Source organism: Primulina tabacum, chromosome 17 (genome assembly GCF_025594145.1).
Source record: "Primulina tabacum isolate GXHZ01 chromosome 17, ASM2559414v2, whole genome shotgun sequence".
Classification (NCBI taxonomy): domain Eukaryota; kingdom Viridiplantae; phylum Streptophyta; class Magnoliopsida; order Lamiales; family Gesneriaceae; genus Primulina; species Primulina tabacum.
In genome coordinates this window covers 24,446,337-24,459,820 of record NC_134566.1, presented here as the reverse complement: position 1 = coordinate 24,459,820, position 13,484 = coordinate 24,446,337, and the positions used below count along the sequence as shown (strand labels likewise).

At 34.9% G+C, this 13,484-nt stretch overlaps 1 protein-coding gene across 2 annotated transcripts; it reads right to left on the bottom strand.

Annotated features, from left to right (window-relative positions):
- Nucleotides 1-2,319: 2,319 nt before the first annotated feature.
- On the bottom strand, nucleotides 2,320-8,808 carry LOC142532040 (uncharacterized). 2 transcript variants are annotated; one of them, XM_075638350.1, is made up of 6 exons: nucleotides 5,096-5,393; nucleotides 3,866-3,921; nucleotides 3,651-3,780; nucleotides 3,261-3,554; nucleotides 3,082-3,183; nucleotides 2,320-2,984 (listed from the first exon to the last, which is right to left on the bottom strand). In XM_075638350.1, exons 2-6 carry the CDS (start codon nucleotides 3,919-3,921, stop codon nucleotides 2,592-2,594), a joined length of 975 nt encoding a protein of 324 aa, XP_075494465.1. In that variant the 5' UTR covers nucleotides 5,096-5,393; the 3' UTR covers nucleotides 2,320-2,591. The 2 variants fall into 2 exon arrangements, with proteins under 2 accessions (XP_075494465.1, XP_075494464.1); XM_075638349.1 differs by lacking the exon at nucleotides 5,096-5,393 and adding an exon at nucleotides 8,510-8,808 and having other exon boundaries at nucleotides 2,321-2,984.
- Nucleotides 8,809-13,484: the final 4,676 nt, after the last annotated feature.

The following is a 13,484-nucleotide window of genomic DNA, read 5'->3' as shown; positions in this document are numbered from 1 at the left end:
CGAGTGTCTTCTCCCTGCTTGCCAGCTTGGTTCTAATACGAGCATATCTTGTGCCTTCTTCGGGAATATCCACAGACATCCGATTTCTTGTAACACCTTTACCCAAATGCTATATGAGAATAAGCAATGTAGTAACAAATGATCTTGAGTTTCCTCTTTCCTTCGGCACAGACAACACCAATTCGGGCTTAAAGCAGTGGCCGGCTGCCTTCTTTGCGTGAAGTCGCAAGTCTGTAATTTTCCCAATGCCACTAACCACGAGAAAACTTGAATCTTTGTAGGAACAGGTGTAACACCCCAGATTCGACGACTGTTCAATGTAATGGACTGTACAGTTGAGGAAGGCTTAAAAGATTTGATTGGTACTACTCATATCACGAAGGTGCATCTTCTTTTCGGTAGCTCATCACATAAGAACTCCAAAGTTAAGCGTGCTTGATTTGGGGCAATTTTGGGATGGGTGACCTCCTGGAAAGTTTCCCATGATGCGTGTGAGTGAGGACATAAGCACGCTGGAAAGAACCGTCTTGATAAAGTGAGGACAATCGTCGAATCTAGGGCGTTACAGTTGGTATCAGAGTCGACCTTTGTGAGTACGGTGTGGTTCGGGGACGAACCAAGCGAAAGCTGGTGGGCATGTGAGGCCGAGGCCGAAGAGGGCGGGGGGTGATTGCCGGTGCCATGAGGTTGCACGGACAATGAGCGGCTCCTGGCAGACTTCTAGATGGAGCGAACATGAATGAACTGATCCCACACCGGAATGAGAGGGATTCCGAGACTGTTCAATGTAATGGACTGTACAGTTGAGGAAGGCTTAAAAGATTTGATTGGTATTACTCATATCACGAAGGTGCATTTTCTTTTCGGTAGCTCATCACATAAGAACTTCAAAGTTAATCGTGCTTGATTTAAGGCAATTTTGGGATGGGTTCCCTCCTGGGAAGTCTCCCAGGATGCGTGTGAGTGATGACATAAGCACGCTGGAAAGACCCGTCTTGGTACAGTGAGGACAGTCGTCGAATCTGGGGCGTTACACTGGTGGTTGGGGATAGTCTCCATTGATGTATCCCAATTTGTCTTTTCTAGATATACATCTCAACAACCTGAGACCATAATCCATAGTTGGACCCATCCAACTTAATGTTGATTGGAACCATCGGGGAATCAGTGATGGGAGAGAAAGAGGTCTGGACTCTTGACAAAGCTTCTATCATTTTTGATGTTAGATTATCAAGGCTGTTTTCGGTGGAGTCAGCCATGGAGGCCAATCAAAATCTTGTCCCTTACTCGATCAAAACAGAGGGAACCCAAGATCATGCTCTGATACCATGTCAAACATATGTTTTTCTTTCTCATTGATACCATAGAAATTGTGTACAAGATATAGAGATACAAAAAACTATTTTAGGAAGTTATTCTATGTCTGTACAATATTCACGGCTACAATCCCTTGAATGAAGGGATTCCTAAATCTAAGATTTCCATAGCTAGCCAAACACAGCTGGCTAATTGAAATACTCACGCCAACAAATAAGAGGGTTTAGAACAATTTGTATGAACTCATATTTTAGAGTTAAATGGAGGGTTGCATTACTATTGTATAAGTACTTATAAGCATGTTGTAAGTTAGTTACAAAAGAGTTGTGTTTTTTCTCTTTTAGAAGCACTTTAATAGCATATACATGTACATGATGCAGTCTCCCTTTATTTGAGTTGTCCTGTGTGTCACTACAAAAAAATTTACAAATAACGACGGAATTTTCCCTCGCTATTCTGTCACTAAAAGTATTTAGCGAAATAATAGCGACGGAATATCGATCATTAAAGAATTTAGCGTCGCGGACTTGTATAATGACGGAAAATGCAATTCTGTCGTTATTTACGACGGAATATTTATGTTTGTCGTTAAATAATAACGACAGAAATTTAAATTTTGTCGCAATATTTTAGTGACCGAAAAATATTTTATCGCTAAATTTGCGACAGAAATTATATATCCGTCACTAAAGCAGCGATCGAAATTATAAAGGCGTCGATAAATTTAGCGACATATTTAAGTTTCTGTCGTTGATATTTGCGACAAAAATCATAAATCTGTCGTTAAATCTAGCGACGGATATATGTTTTGGTCGTTGATATTTGCGACATAAATTATAAATCTGTCTCTACAATTAGTGACAGTGATAATTTTCGTCACTAAGTTTAGTGACGGATTTATAATTTCCGTCGTTAAATGTTGAATTGGGCAGCCCCCCTGATCCCGTTTTTTATTAATTCTCTTTTATCCAACACAATTTCTAATTCAACAAATCCAATACAGTGTTAATTTTCCAACCAACAATATACATAATAAAATCACATCAAATTAAAATAAACACCTTCACTCCACCTATTAACATTCAAAACATATTAATCCATCCATATCCAAAAATATCAACACATCCCACTGCTTACTTACAAAATCAATAGCCACATTTCCAAAAAGAGTAGCCACATTTCAAAATGAATCATAATTAAATGACCAAAATATGGAGACAAAGTGGCTTCAATACTTACAAAAAAGCCTATTAACCATGACATATCTAAGGGGACTATGGTTGTGTGCTATCATCATCATAATCTCGAGCACTCGAAGAAGAGATGGATTGGGGGTCAATAAGTGCATGCTCCATCAAGTAACGAACCTGCTGCCTCAAGCTAGTCAAATCTCTTCTAAGTTCCTCTACTTTAGAAGTCGCAGCGGCATCTTCAGCTTTAGGGGCAGCCACATCCATAGAGTTAGCACGTGTGTGTGTTGCACGTCCCGAAATAGCTTCAGGATACAACACCTCAGCCTGCGAGCCAACACCATACAATTTTCTCTTTTTAACCCCACCAACAGCCAATATATAGAGTTCATTTTGAACCTTTGGGGTTGGATTCTGTGGTGACTCACAATCAGCATCAAGTTGTGATGCTTCAAGAAACCGAGCATTCATCTGGGCCTAGGATAACAAAGAGAAATTAATTGATTTACAACAATTGCATCAGTCATAGATAAAAATGCATAATTCAACAATCTTTATTATATATAAGACTCACATCAAGAGCCTTTGACCTAGCATCAACCCATGTACCATCTTTTTTTTGATGCATCATTTTGAATAACTCATAAGCACTTGCATCACGGCTCAAATCCTCACGCTTCAAAACCAACGATGCTTAAAAATTTATATATATGCATTATTCATTGACATATTATAACAGAAATTTAAACTTACCATTTTAATAGAATGTTGAATAAAACAGCGAGAACCACCAATGTGTTTAATCACCCCTATTCCTGGCCCTTCAGGCTCTGTATTCCTATTAGTTTTAGCTTTTTCTGACTTATTTTGCCACTGAGAGGAACTCCAGATTTCCTTCCACTTGTTCCAAATTTGGATATTAACCCCAAGTGGGAGTTTAGGCTTTGTATGCCAACTGCAAAGTGTTTTCCTATACTGATCGGCTGCAAGTGTTTTCCATGTAGCCCTAATATGAGCGTCATGATCAGGACGCCAATGATATGATTTCTGCATTTCAAAGCAACTAAATAAATATTTGAATTTGCATAAAATTTTTAATTATTGATTTCAAAGCAACATATAATATTTAATAATTAATCTTACCACGAACTCGCCCCAGTAGTATGCCTTTGTCGCAGCATCCACATATCGCCATGTGTGACTTCCCATGCACTGTTTCTCAGCAAATTTATCAGTGATAAAGGCTGAGACTGCATGACTGTCTGGTAAGAATCTACAGCACATAGATCATATAATAATTAAATAGAATAATACTAAAAAACTTTCAATGTTAACGTAAACAAAGCAGTGTGACTTACTTGCCACCTGAGGCCACAATCAAGATCCTAGAATCATGGGAACCTTCTGAAGCCATCTGAGTAACTTTTTTAAGATGAAAAAACTCAAATACATGTATGTAAACAATCATCATGCATGATATGAAAATTAAAATACATTAAAACCAAATATAAATATTAACATCCACACACAAATTTCTCGAGTATATGTGAACGAAACATTCATAATCATAGCTACATAAAACTTATCAACTTAAACATCATCATTGGAGTAGGCATCATCATTTTCACTATCATCACCTCCTGATGATATAAAAATTTCCAATTCATTTTCATCAAACTCATCTAATTCATCTATCTCCTCGTACAAGATTTCAACATCTGTTAGCACATGAGATGTGGTTATATCCTCAACATCGATGATATGCTGTCCAATTTCCTCATTCTGGAAGCTTCATTATCTACGGACGATACAACATTGGGAATATGTGCTTGAATATATGATCTTGGTTGCATCTTACACACTGCCAACCATTCATCAGTTGACCTTTTCACATTTGGGTAAGTGACATAAAAAACTTGAGCATCTTGGACTGCGAAAATGAAAGGTTCATAGATGTGAAGTCTTTTGTTCTTGTGAACATCAAATAGTTGGTATTGTGGATGATGTCTTGTTCCAGTTTTTGGTGTTGGGTCGAACCATGCACATTTGAACAAGAAAATACGCTTTATAGGCAACCCTGGATATTCCACTTCGATTATCTCTTCTATGTTACTGTAGTAATTGATCTCATTGTTTGTGTTGCTCGAACCTTTTACAGTAACTCCAGAATTACTAGTAGATCTTGTTGCGTCGTGACATACAGTGTGGAATCTGAAACCACTGACAAAATATCCACTATATGATTTAATTTTACGTAATGGACCGAATTCAATATTTTCTAGACATTTGTCTGGTAGATTTGCTCCCGGTTGTTGTACCTATGCAAGTAAAAAGTTAGAAGCCAAAAATATTTTCAAATGGAACACTTAATATTTTACAGTTGAAATGAAGAAAGATATATGTATTACGTAGTGTTCAAACCATAAGGCAAATTCCGTTTGTAGCCTTAAATCCATCTCACATGAGTTAATGGACTGATTATTCAACTGTAACTCAGACTCAAAAATGCTGCAATTAATCAAACATTCGTCAACATATGTAATGGTTATAAACCTCAACAACAAAATATCAATGAACTTAATTTTCACCTGACATATGGTTTCACCTCTTCACAATTGAGCAGTATGTATGTCCGTGCTGCATGGTACTCTGTGTCATCCAATCGTCTGAACCTAGAAGCACCCATTGGTCGACCATTGAAATTAAATATAAAAACATTGGAAATGTCTCCAGCTTGTGAATTATCCCTTTCATCATTACGTGATTGTTTCCTCAAATGGGTCTTCACGCTTGCTCTAAAGTAATGAGTACAAAAATATGATGCCTCTTCAACTAAATATGCATTAGAAATTTATCCTTCCACTCTTGCTTTGTTACGAACATTGTTTTTCAATCTTTGCAGAAATCGCTCAAAAAGATACATCCATCGATATTGAACAGGGCCATCAATTCTAGCTTCATAAGCTAAGTGCACAGGAAGATGCTCCATACAATCAAAAAAACTTGGAGGGAATATTCTTTCTAGTTTGCAAAGTATCACAGGAATATCATTCTCCATACGAACCATGTCAGAACATCTTATGCTTCTTGCTGTAATGTCTTTGAAGAAAAAACTTAACTTTGTTAGAGCTTGCCAAACATTATTTGGAAGCAATTCCTTGAAAGCAATTGAGATTAATCTTTGCATGAACACATGACAATCGTGACTTTTCATTCCAAACATCTTCAATTTAGCCATATCAACATATCTTGACATCTTAGATGCATATCCATCCGAGAACTTTAAATTTCTCAACCAGTTACACAATACTACTTTGCTATGCTTATCCAATGTATAGCAAGCTTTAGGATATATGTTAGATATGTCATCTCGATGTAATTCTGGCCTGTTGCAAAATTCTTTTAGATCTTCACTCGATTTTGCATTATCTTTGGTTCGGCCGGGAACATTAAGAATGGTATTAAATATGTTCTCAAAAACATTTTTCTTGATGTGCATAACATCTAGATTGTGTCTAATCAGATTTGTTCTCCAGTACGGCAATTCCCAAAAGATACTGTGTTTTCTCCAACCGCATTTACATTGTCTTACAATTTCTGAGTTCACTTCAATAGCCTCTGGTTCAATCACACTACAAAACCTGTAACTTTCAAGTTCTTCAATAATTTCATCCCTGGATTTTATATGTGGAGGAGGCTTTTTCACTTGGTGATATTTCTTGAACCATTTAATATTTCGTCTGAAATTATGATCCATTGGTAAAAACTTACGATGGTTATCGAACCATGATGTTTTACCACCATTCGGCAATGTGAAAGCATCAGAGTTTTTCATACAGTAAGGACATGCTAGTTTACCGGCGGTACTCCATCCAGATAACATTGCATATGCAGGAAAATCACTAATTGTCCATAGCAAAGAGGCATGCATAGTAAAATTTGTTTTCACGTGAACATCATATGTCTTTGTCCCAACTGACCAAAGTTCGTTCAATTCAACGATAAGAGGTTGCAAGAACACATCTAACTTGTTCTTAGGATTACTAGGTCTGGGAGCTATAACTGTCAAGAACATGTATTCATCTTTCATGCACATCCATGGAGGCAAATTGTAAGGTGATAGTATAACTGGCCATGATGAATATTGTTGTCCTGACTGACCGAATGGTTGAAAACCATCAGCTGAAAGTCCCAGTCTGACATTTCAAACCTCGAGTACAAAATCTGGATGAGTAGTGTCAAAATGATTCCATGCAAGTGAATTCAGAGGGGTGACACATTGCATCTCCATCTTGTACATGCTCACTATGCCAACGCATGTGCTTCGCTGTTTCTACAGATGCACACAACCTTTGCAAACGTGAGGTTAGAAGAAAATAATACATTCTATTCCATTGAACTTTTTTTTCTTAACCGTTCGACGTAAACTAGGTTTGTAACGTGGATACCCGCAAAACCTACATTCTTGTAAATCAAAGTCATCTCTCCAGTAAATCATACAGTTGTTACTACAACAGTCAATCTTTTCAATCGGCAAACCTAATCCTTTTATTAATTTTTTTGTGTCATAAAAACTATTGGTCATGCAATTTTCTGTGGGTAGCAATTTGGAAATAAGCTGACACAGATCATCGTAACATCTTTCTGAAATGTGACGTTTAGCCTTCATGTTCAACAATATAGCAACGACTGACAACTATGAATGACCATTCGGATTACCTTTCCAAATCTCGATCTCGGATGCCGTAAGCATCTCATATAGGTTTTTGGCAGTCTCATTGGCCTTTGGGGCTCATCTTCTATGTTAATAGAGTTATAAATATCTTGAACCATATTTTGCATGTGATCAACATGTTCGACTTGTGCTGATGATGACGGACCAATCCAATGTTCAACTTCTGGAGTTATATGGGTTTCACCGTGATGGTGCCAACGATAATAGCCTGGTACAAAGCCATACCTACAGAGATGTAATTTGACTACCTCTTCGTCATGGTAAGCTCTGTTTCTACATCTTCGGTGATTACAAGGACAACGCATTGTTTCACCACACATGATTTCAGGATGCATCTTAGCAAAATTCATGAATTCTTCAACACCATTAAAGAAGTCATTAGTTATGAACTCATTTTTCAACCTATGGTACATCCAAGATCTTGTATCGTTCATGGTTTAATTAAAATGCCTAAAACAATTGCAAGATAATTATTAACAATATTTATAATATATACATTTGTAAAGTAATAAAATGATATAAAAAAAAGAAGAAGAGAAGATATTAAGTCAACAATTCTTTAGTAGTCAAAGATATTCCCTCATTTACTAGTCAACAAATAACCATTTATAATATAACCATCCCTCCTAAAAATAAGAATTAAAAATGTATAGTTGTCGAATAAGATGAGGATAAATTAGAAGAAATCTAAAGGAAAAAAAAGTGGGAAAGTGGAACTCGGAGGCTTTGAACCATTCAATTAATTAGTAGTCAAAGATCTTCTCTAATTTACTGGTCAACAAATCACCACTTTAATAATGGATCAAAACTAGTTATAAATATTGGAATCCATCGATTCATTTTAATCAACTTTCCAGTCACTAAAATCTAAACAATAACACATTCATTTTCCGGAAAAAAAAAAAGATTGCGATACATTTATCAATAAAGAAGCGTGGAACAAGTGAAAAATTATTTATTATTTCATTATTTGTGACAATTTAAATTATTTAATTGTTTTTCCCCTTCATTCATTTCTTCTTTTTACCAATTTACAAATCTATTAATAAATTATGAAAAAATTTCACTTGATTTTCAGCTTATTTCATGTACCTTGAAATTTAAACCCTTCTCTAAAGTGTTAATCTAATTTCTTGTTTAATTTTTTACCAACTACTACATAATACTACTTCAAATCTTTACATTTATATTATAAACCAAAGTCTATATTTGTAAATTCAAATAAAAAAAGTCTGTATTTTCAACACCAAAATAAAATCTTACATACCAAATCTGGGAGCAGAGGCAGAATGAGGTGGCTATAGGAGGGCTTCTAGGCAATAATCGGCGTTGGTGGATATAGAACTGCAATTTAAGAAAAATGAATATGTTAATTGGAATTTAAAAAAAATTGAAGTACCAACTTTGGTTGCAGAGACAAAAGGAGGAGGAAATGAAACTGGTAAGGCATCTCGATCGCGAGGTGGGTAGTGAAAGACCTAGAATTTGGGGGAACAATGAATATGTAAATAGATAAACAAAAACCCGTAAGTACCAAATCTAATTTCAAGTGTGATGGAGGAGCTTCTTGGTTAGCGTTTGGGGACGGTGAAAGGGAGGTAAAAATTTGTGTAGTTTTTAAACCAAAATTTTTGAAATAAAAAGCAAAGGGATGCACAAGACTTAGATAATTAAACAAACCTGAGAAGAGCTACCGGGGGAGGTGGAGACTGGAGGAAGAATGATGAAATCCTCTGTGTACAAAAAGTAGGGAGAAAAAACAAAGGCGCAAAGAAGACGTGGGAATTGTAGATTTTAAGGGTTACATTTGTATCTGCAGAGGAAATTTGTTTTATGTCCTTAATTAATGACATATATAAATTTCTAACCTTAATTAATGACAACTTAAAAATTTTTGTTTTTAGTTAACGACTAAAAAACTATTTGTCTGTAAATTAACGAAAATTTTTAAAAATCCGTCGTTAGTTGTGACAGAAAAATAAATTATATCATTATATTATATTTATGACATACTTTTTATTTCCGTCGTTAATTAATGACAACATATTTAATTTCCGTCGTTAAACACAATTTTTCTTGTGGTGTGTGTATGTGTTGGTGGTTACGTTTTTTGTGAAGTGCATTATGTGTTGATTTTTTTTTTTTTTTATTGAAATGAGACAGATGGTTAAATTTCATTTTACGTGGAGATGCAACGAAATTTATAAATACTAGTCAACCATTCATCTCACATTTAAGAAATTTCTTACATGTTCCTCATATGCTTGTAAATGAATATCATGTACATGGTCAAGTATAGGGTGTCACACACATTTAGTTGTAACAAACATAAATTAAATAAAATTATTCATCATTTTGGTATATTTTGTCGTGAATAATTTTGGGGAATAAATATTTTATGCATAAATTATTCAATATCCTAGTTATTTATATTATTTTAATTAATTGAAAAGTGACCACAACATCTTTGATGAACTAAAATTATACATAAATGATGAGGATCATATTTGGCTACAAGGGATATAAATTGTGATGAATTATATTTGAATAATAAAATTTATCTCACATAAAATTTCATTGTGTTAAATATAATTATTTAGGATATGATATTGAATTATTTTCTTAATGTACTCACATGGATTAAGAACACATGGATCAAGAAGATGGTTGGACTCTTGTAAAACATGCGCAAGGTTCAAAGTTCAATAAATGAGTATATAATCATACATGTTTAAGAAGATGGTTGATTGTTATCTGTGTGAAAATGACAACTTAACGCTCATTAATTATGAATCCAATACGGTTAATATTAATCATAGCATTTGGTGGTTTAATTCTGATTCTACCGTACAATTTACCAATATTGTGCAAGGATTTCAATACTTAAAGAAGTCATTAGGAAATGAGTCATGTATCATCTATTCAATAAACTAGATGCTCTAACATATGGAGGTTATTGGGACTTGCAAATTAGTTTCACATTATGGTTTTACTTTGTTGTTGGAAAAACTTTTTATTTCAAATTTCTAGTGAAATTTACAAAAGTATATACACTCTTTTACATTCAACAAAATATTGAAACTAAGAAATATGTTATGAATTAATATGGACTACATGAAGGATAGGTAGACCATTATATCAAAGAAATGTGTTGAGAGAGATTCAAAAATATTGGAGATCTTACATAAGGATATTTGTTGTCCGTATATAGACTTGTGTGGTCATAAATGCTTTATTATCTTTATTTATGATTATTCTCTATATATATATTTTATTTGATTCATGATAAGTATGGAGCGTTGGATGTTTGATTAAACATATAAGGTAGAAGTAGATAAGTAATGCCATGAGATGAGATATGGGTGATAAAATTGTGGTAGATACACTTAGGATGAACATGGTTCAGAGCGTAGTTAGTAGTTCCAAACTTCTTAAGTTCTTGTGAACTATAACTCTTATGAGGACCTTGCACATGTTAAATCGAATTTTAATTGAGGTTGTCCAAAAGACATCATTTTTTTAATCTAAAACTAGAATATATTATAATAATAAAAAAAGTTTACAATAAGCGGATAAGCAATCCGCACTCTAAAAAGGAAATAAAATCAAGACTACAACGTCATAATCACGACCATACATATTTTCAATCCAGTCGCTAAATCTGAGATACAAAGATGTTTATACTTTGGCAATATTGTCGACTAACTCGCGACTTTGAATTTTATTTTCTCCAAGACTTTATCCACGGACTCCGACTTGTCTTCAAAATTTCTGTTATTTCTTTCCAACCATAACGACCAAAATATACAATGGATTATCATATACCAGAACCTCGTATGTTGTCTCCCAGTTTGCAAAGTTGGTTCCATCATAAACATGTCTTTTGCCTTATTCGGGAACGTCCATAGAAAATCCATCTCTTTTATCGCTTTTATCCAAATGTTAGTTGACAAGGAGCAATGCAACAATAAGTGATCCCGATTCTCCTCTTGCTTTCAGCACAAACAACACCATTGAGGGCATAAGACACAGGCTGACCACCTTCTTTGCACAGAATCGCAAGTTTGTAATTTCTCCAAAGTCACAATCCACGAGAAAACTTGAACCTTCGGCGGGACATGCTTGTCTTAGGTAAGAGTTGTTAATGTTCAAAAAAAGAAACTTAGACTCGAGGACCATTAATGGTTATTTCATTGGATATGTCAAAGGATCTGAAAGGGTATAGATCATGAATCATAAGGTTTGTGGAATCAAAAGATGCAAAATTTATTGGGAATAACCTGATTAGTGGGAGAGATTGATAATGGTTGATTTTACGTGTTAATTCAAGTCATTTTGAGTCTGTTATTGCATGCTTTTATTTTATTGAGTCCGTATTTTATTTATTTGTTTTTGCTATAATTAACTAAATAATTTCGCTTAAAATAAATGTGTCATATATCAATCTCTATGGGAATGATACTCATACTTTGTATAATATATTTTAACTTGACTCGTGCACATTATTCGAGCATAAAAGTTTATTTTATTGAGGATTTACAGTACAAGAAAAGCTCAATCAGAGATCAAATTCAGAATATTTGTGAGAGCCCAATACCCAAGTTGGGCCAGCCCATTTCACATTATTATTTAACCTAACCCATTTTATATTATTACGTATCAGTAGCCTAAGAGAGAAAAACTTTTCTCACTGCCTTGCACCCCGTTGCCTTTCTTCCTCTTTCTGCACTAGTCGCGTCGCGCCGTCAGCTACCAGAGTAGTAGCACGGTAGTCCAGCAGTCGGTTTTCCCAAGCTACGTGTTCCGTCTCTGAGCTGAATTGGAAGAAATCACAGCTCCATCCTTCACGTTCGAGCCAGCAGCTGCGTTTCATTCTTTGTCCGATTTGGTGAGCTTCTAGCTTCGATTTTTCTTGTTGATGTGGGGTTTATTGAGCAAGGAATCGAAGCCTTTTATATCCCCATGTTTTCAGCTATTTCCAGCTCGGTTTCCGGCGTGGGAATAGTGATTCCGACGTCATTTTCGACAAACCACCTCTACGAGATCACTATTGTGCGTTTAAGCCTTGATTCTTGAGGTATTAAGCTTGAAATTTCATATTGTAAATGGGTTTTATAGGCTGCTCAGAATTTGAATTTTAACCGAGCCGATTTAAATTGCTTTAGTTAGTTAAAATGTAGTATATTGAAGTATATAGCGAATTTATATTGTAGGTTATATCGTTGGACGAGTTCATCAAAAAGTTCTTAAGAAATTATTGTGGTATTATAAGTTATAGTTGAGGTACACTCAAATCTATATCATTATGAATCTTATATTGGCGTGTAAGAATATTTAGTGAATGTTGTTTGCTATTGTTGGGGATCGATGTAGAGTTTAGAGAGGGGGGTGAATAAATTCTTTCCTTTACCGATAGATTTTGCAAAGGGTGCTAGAATCTTGTTAAAAATTGTAGCTGTTCTTGTTCAAGATTACGTCCAGCAGATCACAATAATAAGTGCGAAAACAATCCGATGGAGTAGGGTGAAAAACAATAATAACAATAGGCAATACAACAGTAGTTGTTTCTGGAAGTTCGAAGATAAAATATTCTACGTCTCCTCTTCTTCTGTTTCCAGAAGGTATCACTAAAAAACTTTGGATTTTACAGTACAACACTCGTACACACCCACTTCAGCATGACTTATCCTTTGCCTACTGAAACTCTTAGTAACTCAACACAATATGATTCAATATGACAAGGTTCTGGAAAAGACTCTTTTCCAGTTTACAAATTCTTCTTCAAAGGAATATCGTAAGGCGTTTTTCTAGAAGAGGTGAAGAAACAGCAGTACAAAATGATCTCCAAAGATCAGATGCAAGATATTAAGCGTATACTGCTTTTTTACAAATTGAGCTTGAAGATAACGATTGGTTCGCGGTTGCTCAAAGTAACGTTGGATAGATAGTATGTTTCTTGATAAAGAATCAACGTTGTTGTCTAAATGGGTTCGATCCATATATATAAATAACTTGATTCCAACATCTATAATCAAAACGGCTTCTTTGATTTTTGATAGTAACAGCTTTATTGCCAAAAATAGTTCCTGCAAAAAGGCTTCAGAACGATAAGTCTTGTTGCATACTAAAATAGATAATGCGTATTAAATGACTTTGTTCAGCATTAATAAAGCATTTAATACTCGTACTTGGTACAGTAACGGTAACATTTAATATATCAAGGATAGGTTCTGTTTCTATCA

Coding starts and splice junctions, on each gene's coding strand:
- LOC142532040 (XM_075638349.1), bottom strand. CDS start 3,921: ATGGCTTCAGAAGGTTCCCATGATTCTAGGATCTTGATTGTGGCCTCA. Junction 3,555..3,650: donor ACTACTGGGGCGAGTTCGTG/GTAAGATTAATT, acceptor TTTGAAATGCAG/AAATCATATCATTGGCGTCC. Junction 2,985..3,081: donor CTAGGTCAAAGGCTCTTGAT/GTGAGTCTTATA, acceptor TTGTTATCCTAG/GCCCAGATGAATGCTCGGTT.